The sequence below is a fragment of the Cryptomeria japonica genome, chromosome 8 (genome assembly GCF_030272615.1).
Source record: "Cryptomeria japonica chromosome 8, Sugi_1.0, whole genome shotgun sequence".
NCBI lineage: Eukaryota > Viridiplantae > Streptophyta > Pinopsida > Cupressales > Cupressaceae > Cryptomeria > Cryptomeria japonica.
The window spans coordinates 158510947-158523974 of record NC_081412.1 but is presented as its reverse complement, the minus strand read 5'-3'; the positions used below and the strand labels follow the sequence as shown (position 1 = coordinate 158523974).

General features: G+C 34.6%; 1 protein-coding gene across 1 annotated transcript in view; it reads right to left on the bottom strand.

The window, feature by feature from the left end:
- LOC131044801 (peptidyl-prolyl cis-trans isomerase CYP22) overlaps nucleotides 1-5364 on the bottom strand; it is a 67324-nt gene extending 61960 nt beyond the window's left edge. The window contains exon 1 of the mRNA XM_057978242.2: nucleotides 5018-5364. Coding sequence (XP_057834225.1) covers nucleotides 5018-5178 — 161 coding nt within the window. The 5' untranslated portion in view covers nucleotides 5179-5364. The remainder of the gene's footprint in view (nucleotides 1-5017) is intronic.
- Nucleotides 5365-13028: the final 7664 nt, after the last annotated feature.

Genomic DNA, 13028 nt, shown 5'->3' with positions numbered 1-13028 from the left:
ACAACCCTCAGCAAAATGGAATTGCTGAAAGAAAGAACAGGACCATTGTTGAAGCTGCAAGAGCCATGATACATGATCAGGACTTGCAACCTTTCTTATGGGCAGAAGCATCCAAAACCGCAGTTTATATTCAGAATAGATGTCCTCATCAAGTCCTAAAGAATGTGAAACCTGAAGAAGCCTTTTCAGGAATCAAACCAGACATCAGTCACCTAAGGATATTTGGAAGCCCTGTGTATGTTCATGTGCCTAAAGAAAAACGAACCAAGCTGGATCCATCTGGAAAGAAAGGCATCCTAATAGGATACAGCGAATCTTCCAAAGCCTTCAGGATCTACATTTCAGGTCAAAGGTATGTTGAGGTAAGTAGAGATGTAACTTTTGACGAAGATATTGCTTTCAAAAGATCTAAAGGTTCATTAATCAACAATGATGATATGGTGATGGAAAAACAAGATTCAATTGTTGATGCTAACCCTAAGTTACAGGAGGAGTCTACTGATCTTCCAGATCAGGAAGTTCAAAATGACTCATCAGAACCCATGCAATCTACCGATATACCTCAGGATATTGTGGTCTGCAAGAAGAGACCACTTTGGGTTAGAAATACAATTCAAGATGCTGAAGGTTTTGTTGCTCCCAGAGGAACCTTCAGAAATAGCAAGAGTGTCCAAAATCACGCCAACTACATTTCTGTGATGTGCAATATAATTGAGTCTGAACCCCACAATATCGGAGAAGCTATGTCTCATCATGCTTGGAAATTAGCCATGGATGAAGAGTATGGGTCTATCATCAAGAATCATGTCTGGGACATTGTACCCAGACCCAAAGGTAAGTCTGTCGTTTCCTCTAAATGGTTGTTTAAAATTAAACATAATGCTGATGGTAGTATTGAAAAATATAAAGCTAGGTTTGTAGCTCGTGGTTTTTCTCAAAAGGAAGAAATAGATTATGAAGAAACCTTTGCCCCTGTTGCTAGATATACCTCTATTAGGTCTATAATAGCTATTGTTGCAGCCAAAGGTTGGGAACTGCATCAAATGGACGTTAAGACAGCCTTCCTTAATGGTGTCATTGAGGAGGAAGTCCATATTGAGCAACCAGAAGGTTATGTAATCCATAAAAGAGATTCTCATGTTTGCACGTTGAAGAAAGCTTTATATGGGCTCAAACAGGCTCCTCGCGCTTGGTATGAAAGAATTGATAAGTACTTACTAAGTTTAGTGTTTTCCAAGAATGATGCTGATGCTAACATTTACTTGAAAATTTATAATGATGAGATGCTTATTTTAGTTTTGTATGTAGATGATTTATTTCTCACGGGTGAAAATAAATTAATCATAAGATGTAAAAAGGAATTAGCCTCAGAATTTGAAATGAAGGATTTAGGTCTAATGCACTACTTCCTAGGGTTAGAAGTATGGCAAAAAGCTAATGAAATCTTTCTAAGTCAAGGAAAATACACTATTGACATTTTGAAAAGATTTAGAATGATAAATTGTGAACCTATGCGTACTCCTATGGAATCTAACTTAAAGAAGTTAAGTGTTTCTGCTGCTAACTCGGATTTTGCAGATCCTTCTAAGTACAAGCAGTTGATTGGCTCCCTAATGTACCTAGTCAATACTAGGCCAGATATCTGTTATGCGGTGAATGCTCTCAATCAGTTCATGAGTTCACCTAAACATGTTCACCTGGTTGCTGCCAAGCACATTCTAAGATACCTACGTGGCACGATTGGTTATGGGCTGAAGTATTCACTTAATACCCCAATCCTCCTAAAAGGCTACTCAGATTCAGATTGGGCAGGAAGTGTCAAGGACAGGAAAAGCACTTCAGGCATCTGCTTCAACTTGGGCTCCGCAGTGATCTCTTGGGCATGCAGAAAGCAATCTTCGGTAGCATTAAGCACTGCAGAAGCTGAGTACATTGCCGCATCTGTTGCATCCAGAGAAGCAGTGTGGCTTCATAAGCTCCTTGTTGGATTATTTGGTCAAGTCAATGATCCTACCACCATTCATTGTGATAATCAAAGTTGTATAAAGATGTCAGTAAATCCTGTATTTCATGATCGGTCCAAACATGTGGAAACACATTATCATTACATTCAGGATATGGTGCAGAGAGGCGCCATTCATCTAAAGTACATTAGCACAGATGAACAGATTGCTGACATCCTCACAAAACCCTTATCCAGAGTGAAGTTCGAGTACTTCAGAGATAGACTTGGTGTCATGGAAAACGGAACCCTGATTGAGAGGGAGCTTCAATCTCAATGACTATTGGTAGCACTTTGAATCATTCTTTGCTTGTGTGCAAGAATGAATTACATCCAATCTATGCTTGCGTGCTAGATGGATAATTGTAATAATGTAAAGACCCACTGGTGTATTACACTTTCTATGCTTGTGTGCTAGAACCATCCTATGCTTGTGTGCTAGGTGGAAGATGTAATTCTATGTTTGTGTGCTAGATGGAACTTAAAAGGTTCAGATTATGTATTCTCCTCCTCCCTAGTTAAGAGGGAGTGTTGTTTGTAACTAGGGGTATAGGGGTTCGGATTGCCTTAAGGCAACATCCGAACCCCATTTTAAGACCGGGTCCTACCCTAAATAACGTGACCCCATCCTTATTCATCACGCCACGCTAAATTCACCCCAAAATAACATTGGCACCAAAATTAATAAGGAGGCCGACTTACAAGGAGGCCGACCTACAAAAGAATAAAGATGCATATAAATAAATGACAATTTGCAAGTCATTTCAATCAAATGAAAATCATATCAAAAGGCGATTTAGCTCTGCTGTGTGAACTTAAGGAAGAGGGCGAACTTATTCTGCTTGGTGCGAAATTGTCCAAAGGGACATAGTAGATTTTATGCAAGTCATTGAAGCATACAAGGACAGATCTGATATGTGAAGATCAGATTCGAGCTAAGTATTGTACTTATATTTTAGAGGAGAATATATAATCTGACCTGTGGGTCTTTCATGCTGGGTTTTTCCTCCTTTGAGGTTTTCCCAGGGTATGCTTGTTTGTCTTCTGCTCTATTTCTGATTTATGTTGGCTTACTAAATACTGCAAATCTGATTACAATCTAGGGCACAATTTAATCTATATTGGTTTCCTAAAATACTGCAAATCTGATTACAATCTAAAGCACAATTTAATCTATGTTGGTTCACTAAAATACTGCAAATCTGAATACAACCTAGGGCATAATCAATTAGATAAATCTGGTTAACATAACTAGGGTTTAAAATAACAAAATGAAGGTACATTTCCATTTCATATTAGCTTCTCGCTGAAAGATCGGTGTCTGTAAAGATCCTATGGTTTCTAGTCTTTCTTTAAATCAGGAATTCAAAAAAATGAACTCAGAACTATGTCTGAAAAACTTGGAACCAGAACAGAAAGCACACACCAAGTTGATCTAGTATAATGCATGTTACTTGAACTTCACACAACACAATGATAATATAGCTCAAAGTCTCCACTTTATTTGCAAGATAGCAAAACAAGAACAAGATTAAATTGCACTTAAAATTCTCTATTATAGGCTTTTGAGAGCACTAAAATCTTACTGACAGCAAGTTAAAGAGATCCATGTTATCGAGGTTATCCAATCTCCCAAGCCCATGCACATACAAAATAACCTTACAATATGAACATTGATTGAGCCATAAAATTTCATTTACTTATATTAGGAATAAAAAGCTTAGCTGTTGTCGAGCGCTAAAGGAGGACACTTGTAATCACATGATTGGGCCCAGTGCAATAAGGTGACCCCTAACTTGTAATATGCCAGCCCCTAACTCCCACATTGTTGTGTAACAATTTCAGGGTACATCCAAGTGTGACCAATGAAATTTTTGGATGTTACCAATGAGGATGTGGTATAACAATAATAGGGTATATTCGTATGTGACCCATGAGGTTGTGGTGTAAAATTATGGCTTATGATCAAGCTGACTTGTCAGGCTATGATTTATCTACTACAATGTATATTCAAGTGTGACCCATGAGATTGTGGTAAAACTATTATTGGGTGTATTGGAGTGTGACCCATGTTTATAAATCTTATAGCTGCAGTGTACGCATGCCTCAAACTACATTAAAGGCAAACCATAACCAGACCCAATATTTACAAGCAAAAACTTGTAAGTAAAGATAGAGTTTATACTGAATAATTGATAAAATATTAAAATGCAAAAACTTGGCTTTTGATAGAAACAATCTGTTATTTACATGAGACCTGCCGTTGTTTTTCTCTTAAAACACCTTGTTGCAGATAAGCAACAGTAAAACACCTTGTTGCAGAGAAGTAATACTGTTAATTTTCTAGTCCAAGGGGTTGCAGTCTGATGGTAAATACTAAAATGGCCACTAACCATGAACAAAATTATGTCGAAATATCAATAGCAACAACACTCATTACAAATGTACACAAACATCTCCACCACTATTTAGTTATTCTCAACTATATAGTCACACATATTCAGAAGCGAATTGTTAAGCAGTAATATCTGAAACAACGAGTCAAATGGGATGAGCTCCAGGGGTAAAAGCATCAAGGCAGTTAGAATGGAGCCTCAAGTTGAAATTTGGTCAGATGCCCGATCAAACTCAATGGGTGGGCTGTATCCCAACAGATAAGCTGGGTAAAGTCGCAGGCGAATCTGAAAAAAATCTAGAATAACGGAAATCATTTTATAAATTTTTAATTTAATTAACTAAATTGGTATGCCCAATGTTTTCCAGCGATAAATATTGAACCTTCGTTTTTACAGACTAGTTAAGGATAAATTCCATAACTCAAACTCAACTGAAGAATATGTTAGAATCCGTTTAGCCTCTGGAGACTTCAACAACATTTGACCAAATTAACATTCCCCTTCTCTGCTAGTTAAGAAGATGATATAAAATAGTGCGTCAACTCAAGCAAACTAAGAAACTTAAAAACAGACCAACATAGATGTACAAAGTGGTTTTAGGAAGACGAAGAAAATGTACCTAAAGTTTTCAGCTGTCTTGGGGACAATATCGGCAAAAAGCTCCATCTTAATTCGTCCAGCTGGGATTGTGCCAATTGTGACATCGAAGAAGACAATGGGATTCTTGGGGTTTGAAGGCTTTTGATGCCATTCTATCACCCCTGCTCCCCCGCTAGCCATGCCTAAATTTTTCCCCTTCCTGCTGCTGTATATATGGTGAAAGAAATTGTTAATGACGTATAGACGATCGAGCTTACAGTTAGTAGTTTCGATTTGCAGGTAACTGTGGCTGACGAGCGTTCTGGAGGGCTTGATTCTTTTGTTTCTCCCAAATTCTTCCCAAATGAAAATGAGTTCAATTTTTTTATAAATGAATAAAATTTCTTTTAAAAAAGTTGGGTATTATTGGCTTTAAAATTAAAATGCAACTAGATTCCATTGTCATGGTTTCAACATTGAGAAGGTAAGGAATCAATCTTAAATTTAAAAAAAGGAAATACACAATCATGGACTCCATACTTTGATAGACTTATATGGAAGAGATTTATGTTTAATTTTCTTTTATATGTAAGATATTTATGTTTAAATTTTATTTTATATTGTTGGATGAAATTATTTTATTTATATTAGATATACATTTAATTATTAGTCCCTGTCTATATAGGCAGGAAACTAATGTTTTCGTCTCGCATATTAATCCTTCTTCGAAAAGCACGCCAGTACAAAATTAAACCATTTTTCCTATGGTCTGCAGCGTTGGTATTTTCATAATGAAATTTTAGGCAGTTTTTTCTTATTCAACAAAATTTTTTCCTGGCGAGTAGGCAACGAGTAAGAAAAAAATTTAAGACATTGGCTAATGTTTTATTATTTAGGGGTTGATGCACAACAACTGGCATTCTAGAAAACTCTTCGCTTGCCTTTTGTCTCTGCTATCACATTTTGCATACATGCCTATGCAATCAAACTCATACATTATTACAAATTAATACACACAATGGAATTGAGCATTGATATTTCCGTCTACAGATAGTTGTCATTAAATTGTGGAAAGGAGGAGAGCTCTGCATACATTGTGTGGAATGTGCACATTTTCATAAACTTGAGAAAAATCATGACGTGAATCACTTGCTATGCTTTCATTTTTTATTTTTTTAATCAAATTTAAAGCCCAAATGTTGCAATTCCTGAAAGCAGTGGTGAGGAAACACCGATTTTGAGGTGCCACAGGGGTGCCTAACCCTAACCCTAACCCTAGGTCACCCAGAGTTCACAACTCTTCAATTCGCTGGGCACAAATGACTCTTTTGACCAAAACCAACTTCCAAATTAAATTCGTAAATCTAAGAGGATTATTATTATTATTATTATCTGCTTTTACGTTTGCTTTTTAGTGTTAAGCAGAAGCAAAAAAAAAAGTAGTGTCGAGCATCTAAGATTTTTGGGCTTAGTAGCATCTAAGATTTTGAAGGGCTTGAATCATACCACTCCAGTGCTTTGTGAAATAATTTTCAAGGTTAAAAGTTATAAGATAAAATCTACAGTGTCAAGTGTGGTAAATATTTTACTGTGTCAATGTTTTAAATAGAAATTTACAGTGTCAGATTTTTGAAAAATAGTTTGGTATTTGAAAGAATACTTTGCAGGGTCAGGATTCCGATTAATAAATTGCATGGTTAAGGTTTATTAATAATATTTTTGAGGGGCTATGATTCGCAATAATCATTTGCAGCCATGTCAAGCTCTGAATCAGAAATCGGCAATGGCGTCCAATGGCTGGAAAATCGGGTGTGAGGAATTGATAAGTTTTTTCGAGTCTAAAGGTCACACATTTTGGAAATCAAGCCCTGTCGTTCCGCTAGATGATCCCACTCTACTTTTTGGCAGTGCTGGTATTTTTCATATCTCACTTCCAAAGAACAATGACAAAAGAATATTTTAGTTTTTTTCTCTTTTACGGACTAACCTGCACAGAACAAGTAGTGGTTGTCTTTTTAAAATATTAATATAATGCCATTCACACACCCAAAAGAAAAGTGTAGAGGCATCAGACCTTGAATTAAGGCACTAAGGCCCTAAACAACTGATAATTAACTAATAATTAATAGGTAACATACCTTCAGCATACATGGTATGATTATCAGTTATTTATTTGGTTACATCGCCCTGCCAAGTTTTTATTTAATAATGGCAAAAACATGCCTCTGGCTTTGATGCCTAGACAAATGGGTGTTTATGCTTTTAAATTCACCTGGTAATTTTTCTTCAAAATAGAGCTGAACTATACCTTTGGTTTAGATGCTACGACTAACTTGTACTTATTTCATCTAATTCACCCCGTTAAATTGTTTTTTTTTCAAATCATAGTGGAAACCTGCCCTTGGGCAGATGCCATGGCTGATAATTGTCTTTATTTATTCTGTCAACTTTAGCCTGGAATTTGATTTCAAAAGTTTGGTGGAGACATGTCTTTTTGTTAGATCTCACAACTCGTGTGTTCTTTTTTAGTTAAATTAATCTGCAAAATTTAATCTTTCAAACCATGGCTAAAACATTTTATTAGCTTAAGTTCTTTTTCACCAATAACTAAAAGCCAGTGTTTTGTTTATTCTCAGTAGAAAGGAGAAGAGTTTTGGGTAGATTGTGTATGACATTCTATGGTGAAGGTGTGCACGTGTTTAGAAATTTGTGTAGAATCTCGAGGTAAATCACTTGCTATGGTTTCAAAATGTTTTTTTTTTTTTGTGGTTTTCAAATTTAAAGCCCAAATGTTGCAATTCCTGAAAGCAGTGGTGAGAACACGTTGATTTCATGCAAGATGAAATGACTTATTACTGCGCACCCCTTCTTTCCTATTCTTCTATTGAACGCCATTTAGTTTGGAAAGTTTAATATTTCAATCATTGTATTTTATTTGGCTTATTAATGTGCAACAAATATTTGGCTACGTTGGTTATCTCCTTTTGACTATCTCCATAAATGTTGTAAATTTTTTGAGAAGAAACCCTTAAATTAGAAAGTCTAACATTAGAGTTGTGAGAGCAGCATGAGTCCAGTAACTAAAAGATCTATCTATATAAATATTTCTGCCTTATGAAATCTTCTAGTGACATGTAGATAAGGACTACATATTTTGGCAGGCTGATTTTGGGCATGCCATATTCCTTGAATCATGTTTGATTATATGCCCTAAGGTTGTTTTCATATAGAACAACAATTTTCAATGCAAAGAATCATGTTAGAGGCATATGTTATTAGGCACGAGGGTTTGCTTGTTGACTGTTGAATGTCACTGCAAACTTAACTTTAGCTTGTTAAATCCAGCTCTATTGTTGTATATGATAAGGTTATTAAATAATTTGCAATTCTAATTACAAAGAGTGGCTTGAATTTTCCTTGCAATTTATGTAGGGAAACAATTTGTTTTTGGTAATTATTAGGTCTGTAGTAGCTTTAAGTACCCTTAGGTTCTCAAGTTCAGTTATACTTTGTTCTATTGTAAGGAAATTATTTGCAATCACCATTGCAAACATAGCCTCAAATTTTCCATGCATTTTCCTTACTGAAAGCTATACCACTAGATAGTGGATGTTGCACTGAAATCCTCTAACTATAGCAACATTCAATTCATTCTTACTCTATGACATAGCTGAAACAACTTGCATGGTGTAGCTATTAGTTTCCAGAAATTATCTATTTCATTGTAATTTGAAGATTCGATCTAGATATTTATTTGGTTGGAGGAGTGTATAAAAATGAGCTACTGAAACTGTTCATTTTGGTGAAGTTTATGCAAATCTAACCTTGGAGTTGAAGACTAGATGTAGCTATTTGCAAAGGATTCAGAGTCTATCTTCTCTCTAGCTTTACAGAGGCAACACCTGTGTCGCTATGGTCATGTTTTCAATTGAACATATGGTGAATGAAATGTAGATATCATTTTTTCAATTTGACAAAATTCCAACTGCAACCAGACTTGTGTATTTGCCTATTATTGGTTATCTCGGTATTATTTGCACATTACTTGTAAATTTATATATATTTTTCTGAATTTTAAAACTCTTTAGTAGTTAATGGTTTTTTATTTAAGAATAAAGTGCATGTTGATTCCTTTGCTACCAGCCTCCTCATTTTTGAATTGAACCCAATACACTTCATACCACTGCAAATCAGCATTGTCAATTCACTATTTTTTTTATTTTTTTTTGGCAATAGGCAGGGACTCCAGCTCTAACAGAGCTCTTGTTTTAATTCTAGAGTTAAGTTTTTAATTGTTATATTAGGTGTATAATTAATATATTATACTTTAGAGTTAAGTTTTTTTATTGTGGTACGAGATGTGTGATTAATCATTTTTTGTAGATTAGAGTTAAGTTCTTAATTGTATTATTGGATGCACAATTAATTATTTCTTTTAACTTAGAGTCAAGTTTGAGGGCCTTCATGCCACCAAGTTCTTAATCATGTTAGTGGGTGCATGATTAATTACTTCTTTTAGCTTAGAGTCAAGTTTGAGGGCCTTCATGCCACCAAATTTGCCTAGGGCATGATTCTGACCCCATCCCTTTTTAACATCAAAGCCTATGCACCAACAAGTTCCCTAATTATGGTATTAGCTATATGATTCATCATGTCCTTTAGCTTAGAGTGAAATCTAAGGAGTCTTCATGCTACCAAGTTCACTCAAGGCACAATATTAATCTCATCATTTTTAGTATTGAGGCTTATGCAATAAACAAGACTTGATCCCTAGTAGGCCCTTTATCAATCATTAAGCTTTGATCAATAGACTAACGACCACTTAACCTAGGTTTAAATGTTTGAATTATGATATAGTGTCTTAAAGTTAATTAAGACCTACAAAATTAGTTGCCTTAATTGATTTGGTCCCTATCATGTTTCCTAATATAGGGTCAAAAACTGTATACTTTGTACTTTTTCTTTTTAGCTTTACATTCATTTCATTGCATACTTATAAGCATGATTTGGACCATTTTGACCTCTTCCACGCACAAATCATCCCTAAACCACCCTCTCTCGCATGAACATGACCCCATGCACATCAAAATGCATGTTCCAACTATGTTATTATATTTTATGTCACATGAAACACTTTCATGTTGCACTTAAGACCACGTGTTCATGTCCCACAAATTCAAAGTTAACTTTTTTTGCTCAAATGTGTGCCTTCATGAACCCGAAGCCCTAGTTTGCCTTTGGAAACCAAATTAGACCAAAGACTACTTATCTAATTAGTTAAACTAAAATAGAAATCAAGCTAGCACTATTCACATGCCACCTACACACATATAAAACCTATTTTTAGCTACCTAAGGTTTCATTTATTGTTTCATGCACTGCCTATCTCCATTGCTATAGTCATCTACACTAACACCTAGGGTCATATGTCTAAAACCTACACCAAACTATCCTTGTTAATTAAACATAGGGATTTGACTTGGGTTGGTCCTTAAAGGTGCATTTAGGCACCAACTTTATCTTTTTTAGACACAAGATATTGAAGCAAGAGCAAAAAAAATCTAATAGCCACAAAGACTTTAAGTCCAAAAATATTCTAGAACACATGACAATGCTAACACAACACATATTAATGTTGTGTAAGATATCAACATCTCATTAAAGACACTAATGTAGAGAAATAAAGAATCACACAAAAACAAACACAAACATATGCAACCCGAACTTTAACAAAGTGCATGAACTTAATTTTAGCCAATAATGCAATCCACTTTCACCCTTTTTATATCTAACCATGGATCAAATAAATCAAACATGTCTCTTATCTTCTCTATGCATTGTATTATTTTTGCTAGTTCAATCTAAAGTCCATCTTCAATTATTCAAACAAAATCTAAAATAAGTATTGTATTTATTGTTATAAATCAAATAATTAGATAAGTGAACACATTTATTAATTAAAAATCAAATGAAATTCTTATATGTTTTTTTAGGTACAAATTGCTTGCCTCAATTGTGTCCCCCATTTAACAATCAAACCTAAAGTGTGTGGGCAATAAAGTGATGTGTTAACTTTACTAATTAATCATACCTAAAGCTCATGGGTAATAAATCTAGTTGTTCCAGTAAACCTCTCTTTTTTTTCTAAGTAATTTCAAAGCATGCGGGTGTTAAAACTAGATATGTTAACTAGCTTGGTAGTAAAGGCATTGGTAATACATGGCGAGTGGAAATGTTAGGATTTTAGGTGCACACAACAATGTTGTTGGTCTTGTGATAGGTGATGTACATAGAAAATCAAGAGGTCAAGGATGTTGGCATTATTTTGAAGCAACTTATTTCTAGTTCTAGCACTGTAAACTATACTCCTTTAATTGTGGTGTCTAGTTTCACTCTCTCCTAGAACTTTTCTAATTTTCTCATTCCTCTATGCATTATAGGACCTTTTATTGAATTAAATTAATATTTAATTTAATATTTTGAGTCCTATTTCACTTTAATGCATCAACACTTTATCAGTGTGCCCTTTATTTTATATCATTTCAAACTTAAATGGGTCTTATGTCATTTTAAAGTTCAATGCACTTTTTTCCGCACTTAAATATTGTCATTTTTCATATAAATTACATTTCTAGTATCAGGGCCCTATTATCTCACGATCCTAAAAACTTGGGCCCATTTTCCAACACTTTTTGGCTAAAAATCTAAGAGGATATTATGTAGGTCTTGCCATTTCTAGAACTATATTCAATGCAAAAAATTGATTATTTTAAGTTGGCCAAAAGTGAATTCTACCTTGAGATCCCTATGTAAAACATCACTCCTAATTCATTTCATCATCTTCTATTATCTCATTCTTCCCTTCCAAGAGCAATTATTATGTTTCAAGAGCATATTTGAGTTTAAGGAGTAGCAAGCTACAACAAGGCATCTTCAATTATATTCTCATAGTGATTTCATGATGGATTTTGTTATGATTTATCATGTTATTGCATCAACACATGGATGACTTATCCTAAGAGCTTTACATCATAAATTGGGTTAAATTTGATGATCCATTTTTGTTAAAGCATGTTTTTTTAAGGTTTTTGTTGTACAATTCCCATTTTCATACCTTCAAAGGGTTGTACCTTATACAAGCTAACTCATTTTCTAAGGTGCATTTTTCATGTACTTCATTAGAGTGTCTTTTGTTTCTTTTCATTATATATAAATTTCAACTTTATGTTGTATTTAAGAAAATACATTTTTTTTAATCAGTAATAGATATATTTTTATTATTAATATAAAATATGAAAGGTATTGTAAAAGAGAAACTGGATCATCCACCTGTAACATTTATCAAACCCCATAAAATCACCTTTGCATTGTAACTACCAACCCTTAATTATACTTTACAAAATTCACAATACTAATCTAGAGCTAAACCCTATACACCTGCTATGATCATCTATAACTTCTGAAAATACAAAAATTAGAAATTGTATGCATTGTCGATTCAGAGTCAAATATTATGCAAAATCTTACAACTTTAACTATTTTTTTTTTCTTATATGTTTTGAGGGGACCATTCACTTAGTAGTCTTCCAAACAAAAATTTGGACCCTTCTTGCCTTTCCCCACTACAACCCTGACCACATTCTGCTCCAACTCCTTCTCTCACATGCATTCCTTCAATACATCACACCCAATTTAGGCCTCTTCTCATCATTCATCCATGTCACTTGATGCACTCCACCAAATTAATGAACACAACAGTGGTTCAAGCCCTCCAACTTGAAGCCAGACTCCATTAAGAGCCAAGATTCCCTCTCCCAATTATGTCACTGCAAAGAAAGAAAGAATTCCTTACGTCGACTAATCCTTCACAGACTCCTACATGACGCAATGCACCTCTTCCTTATTCCCCAACTCCATGTAAGGAAGCTAAGTAATAGAACAAATTCCTACACAAACCTTGAGAGGAGGGTAATGCAAAACTTTTATAGATTTTTATATCTATTACAAAAACTTAATAGAAATAAACATAATAGCATGCATACCACAACACA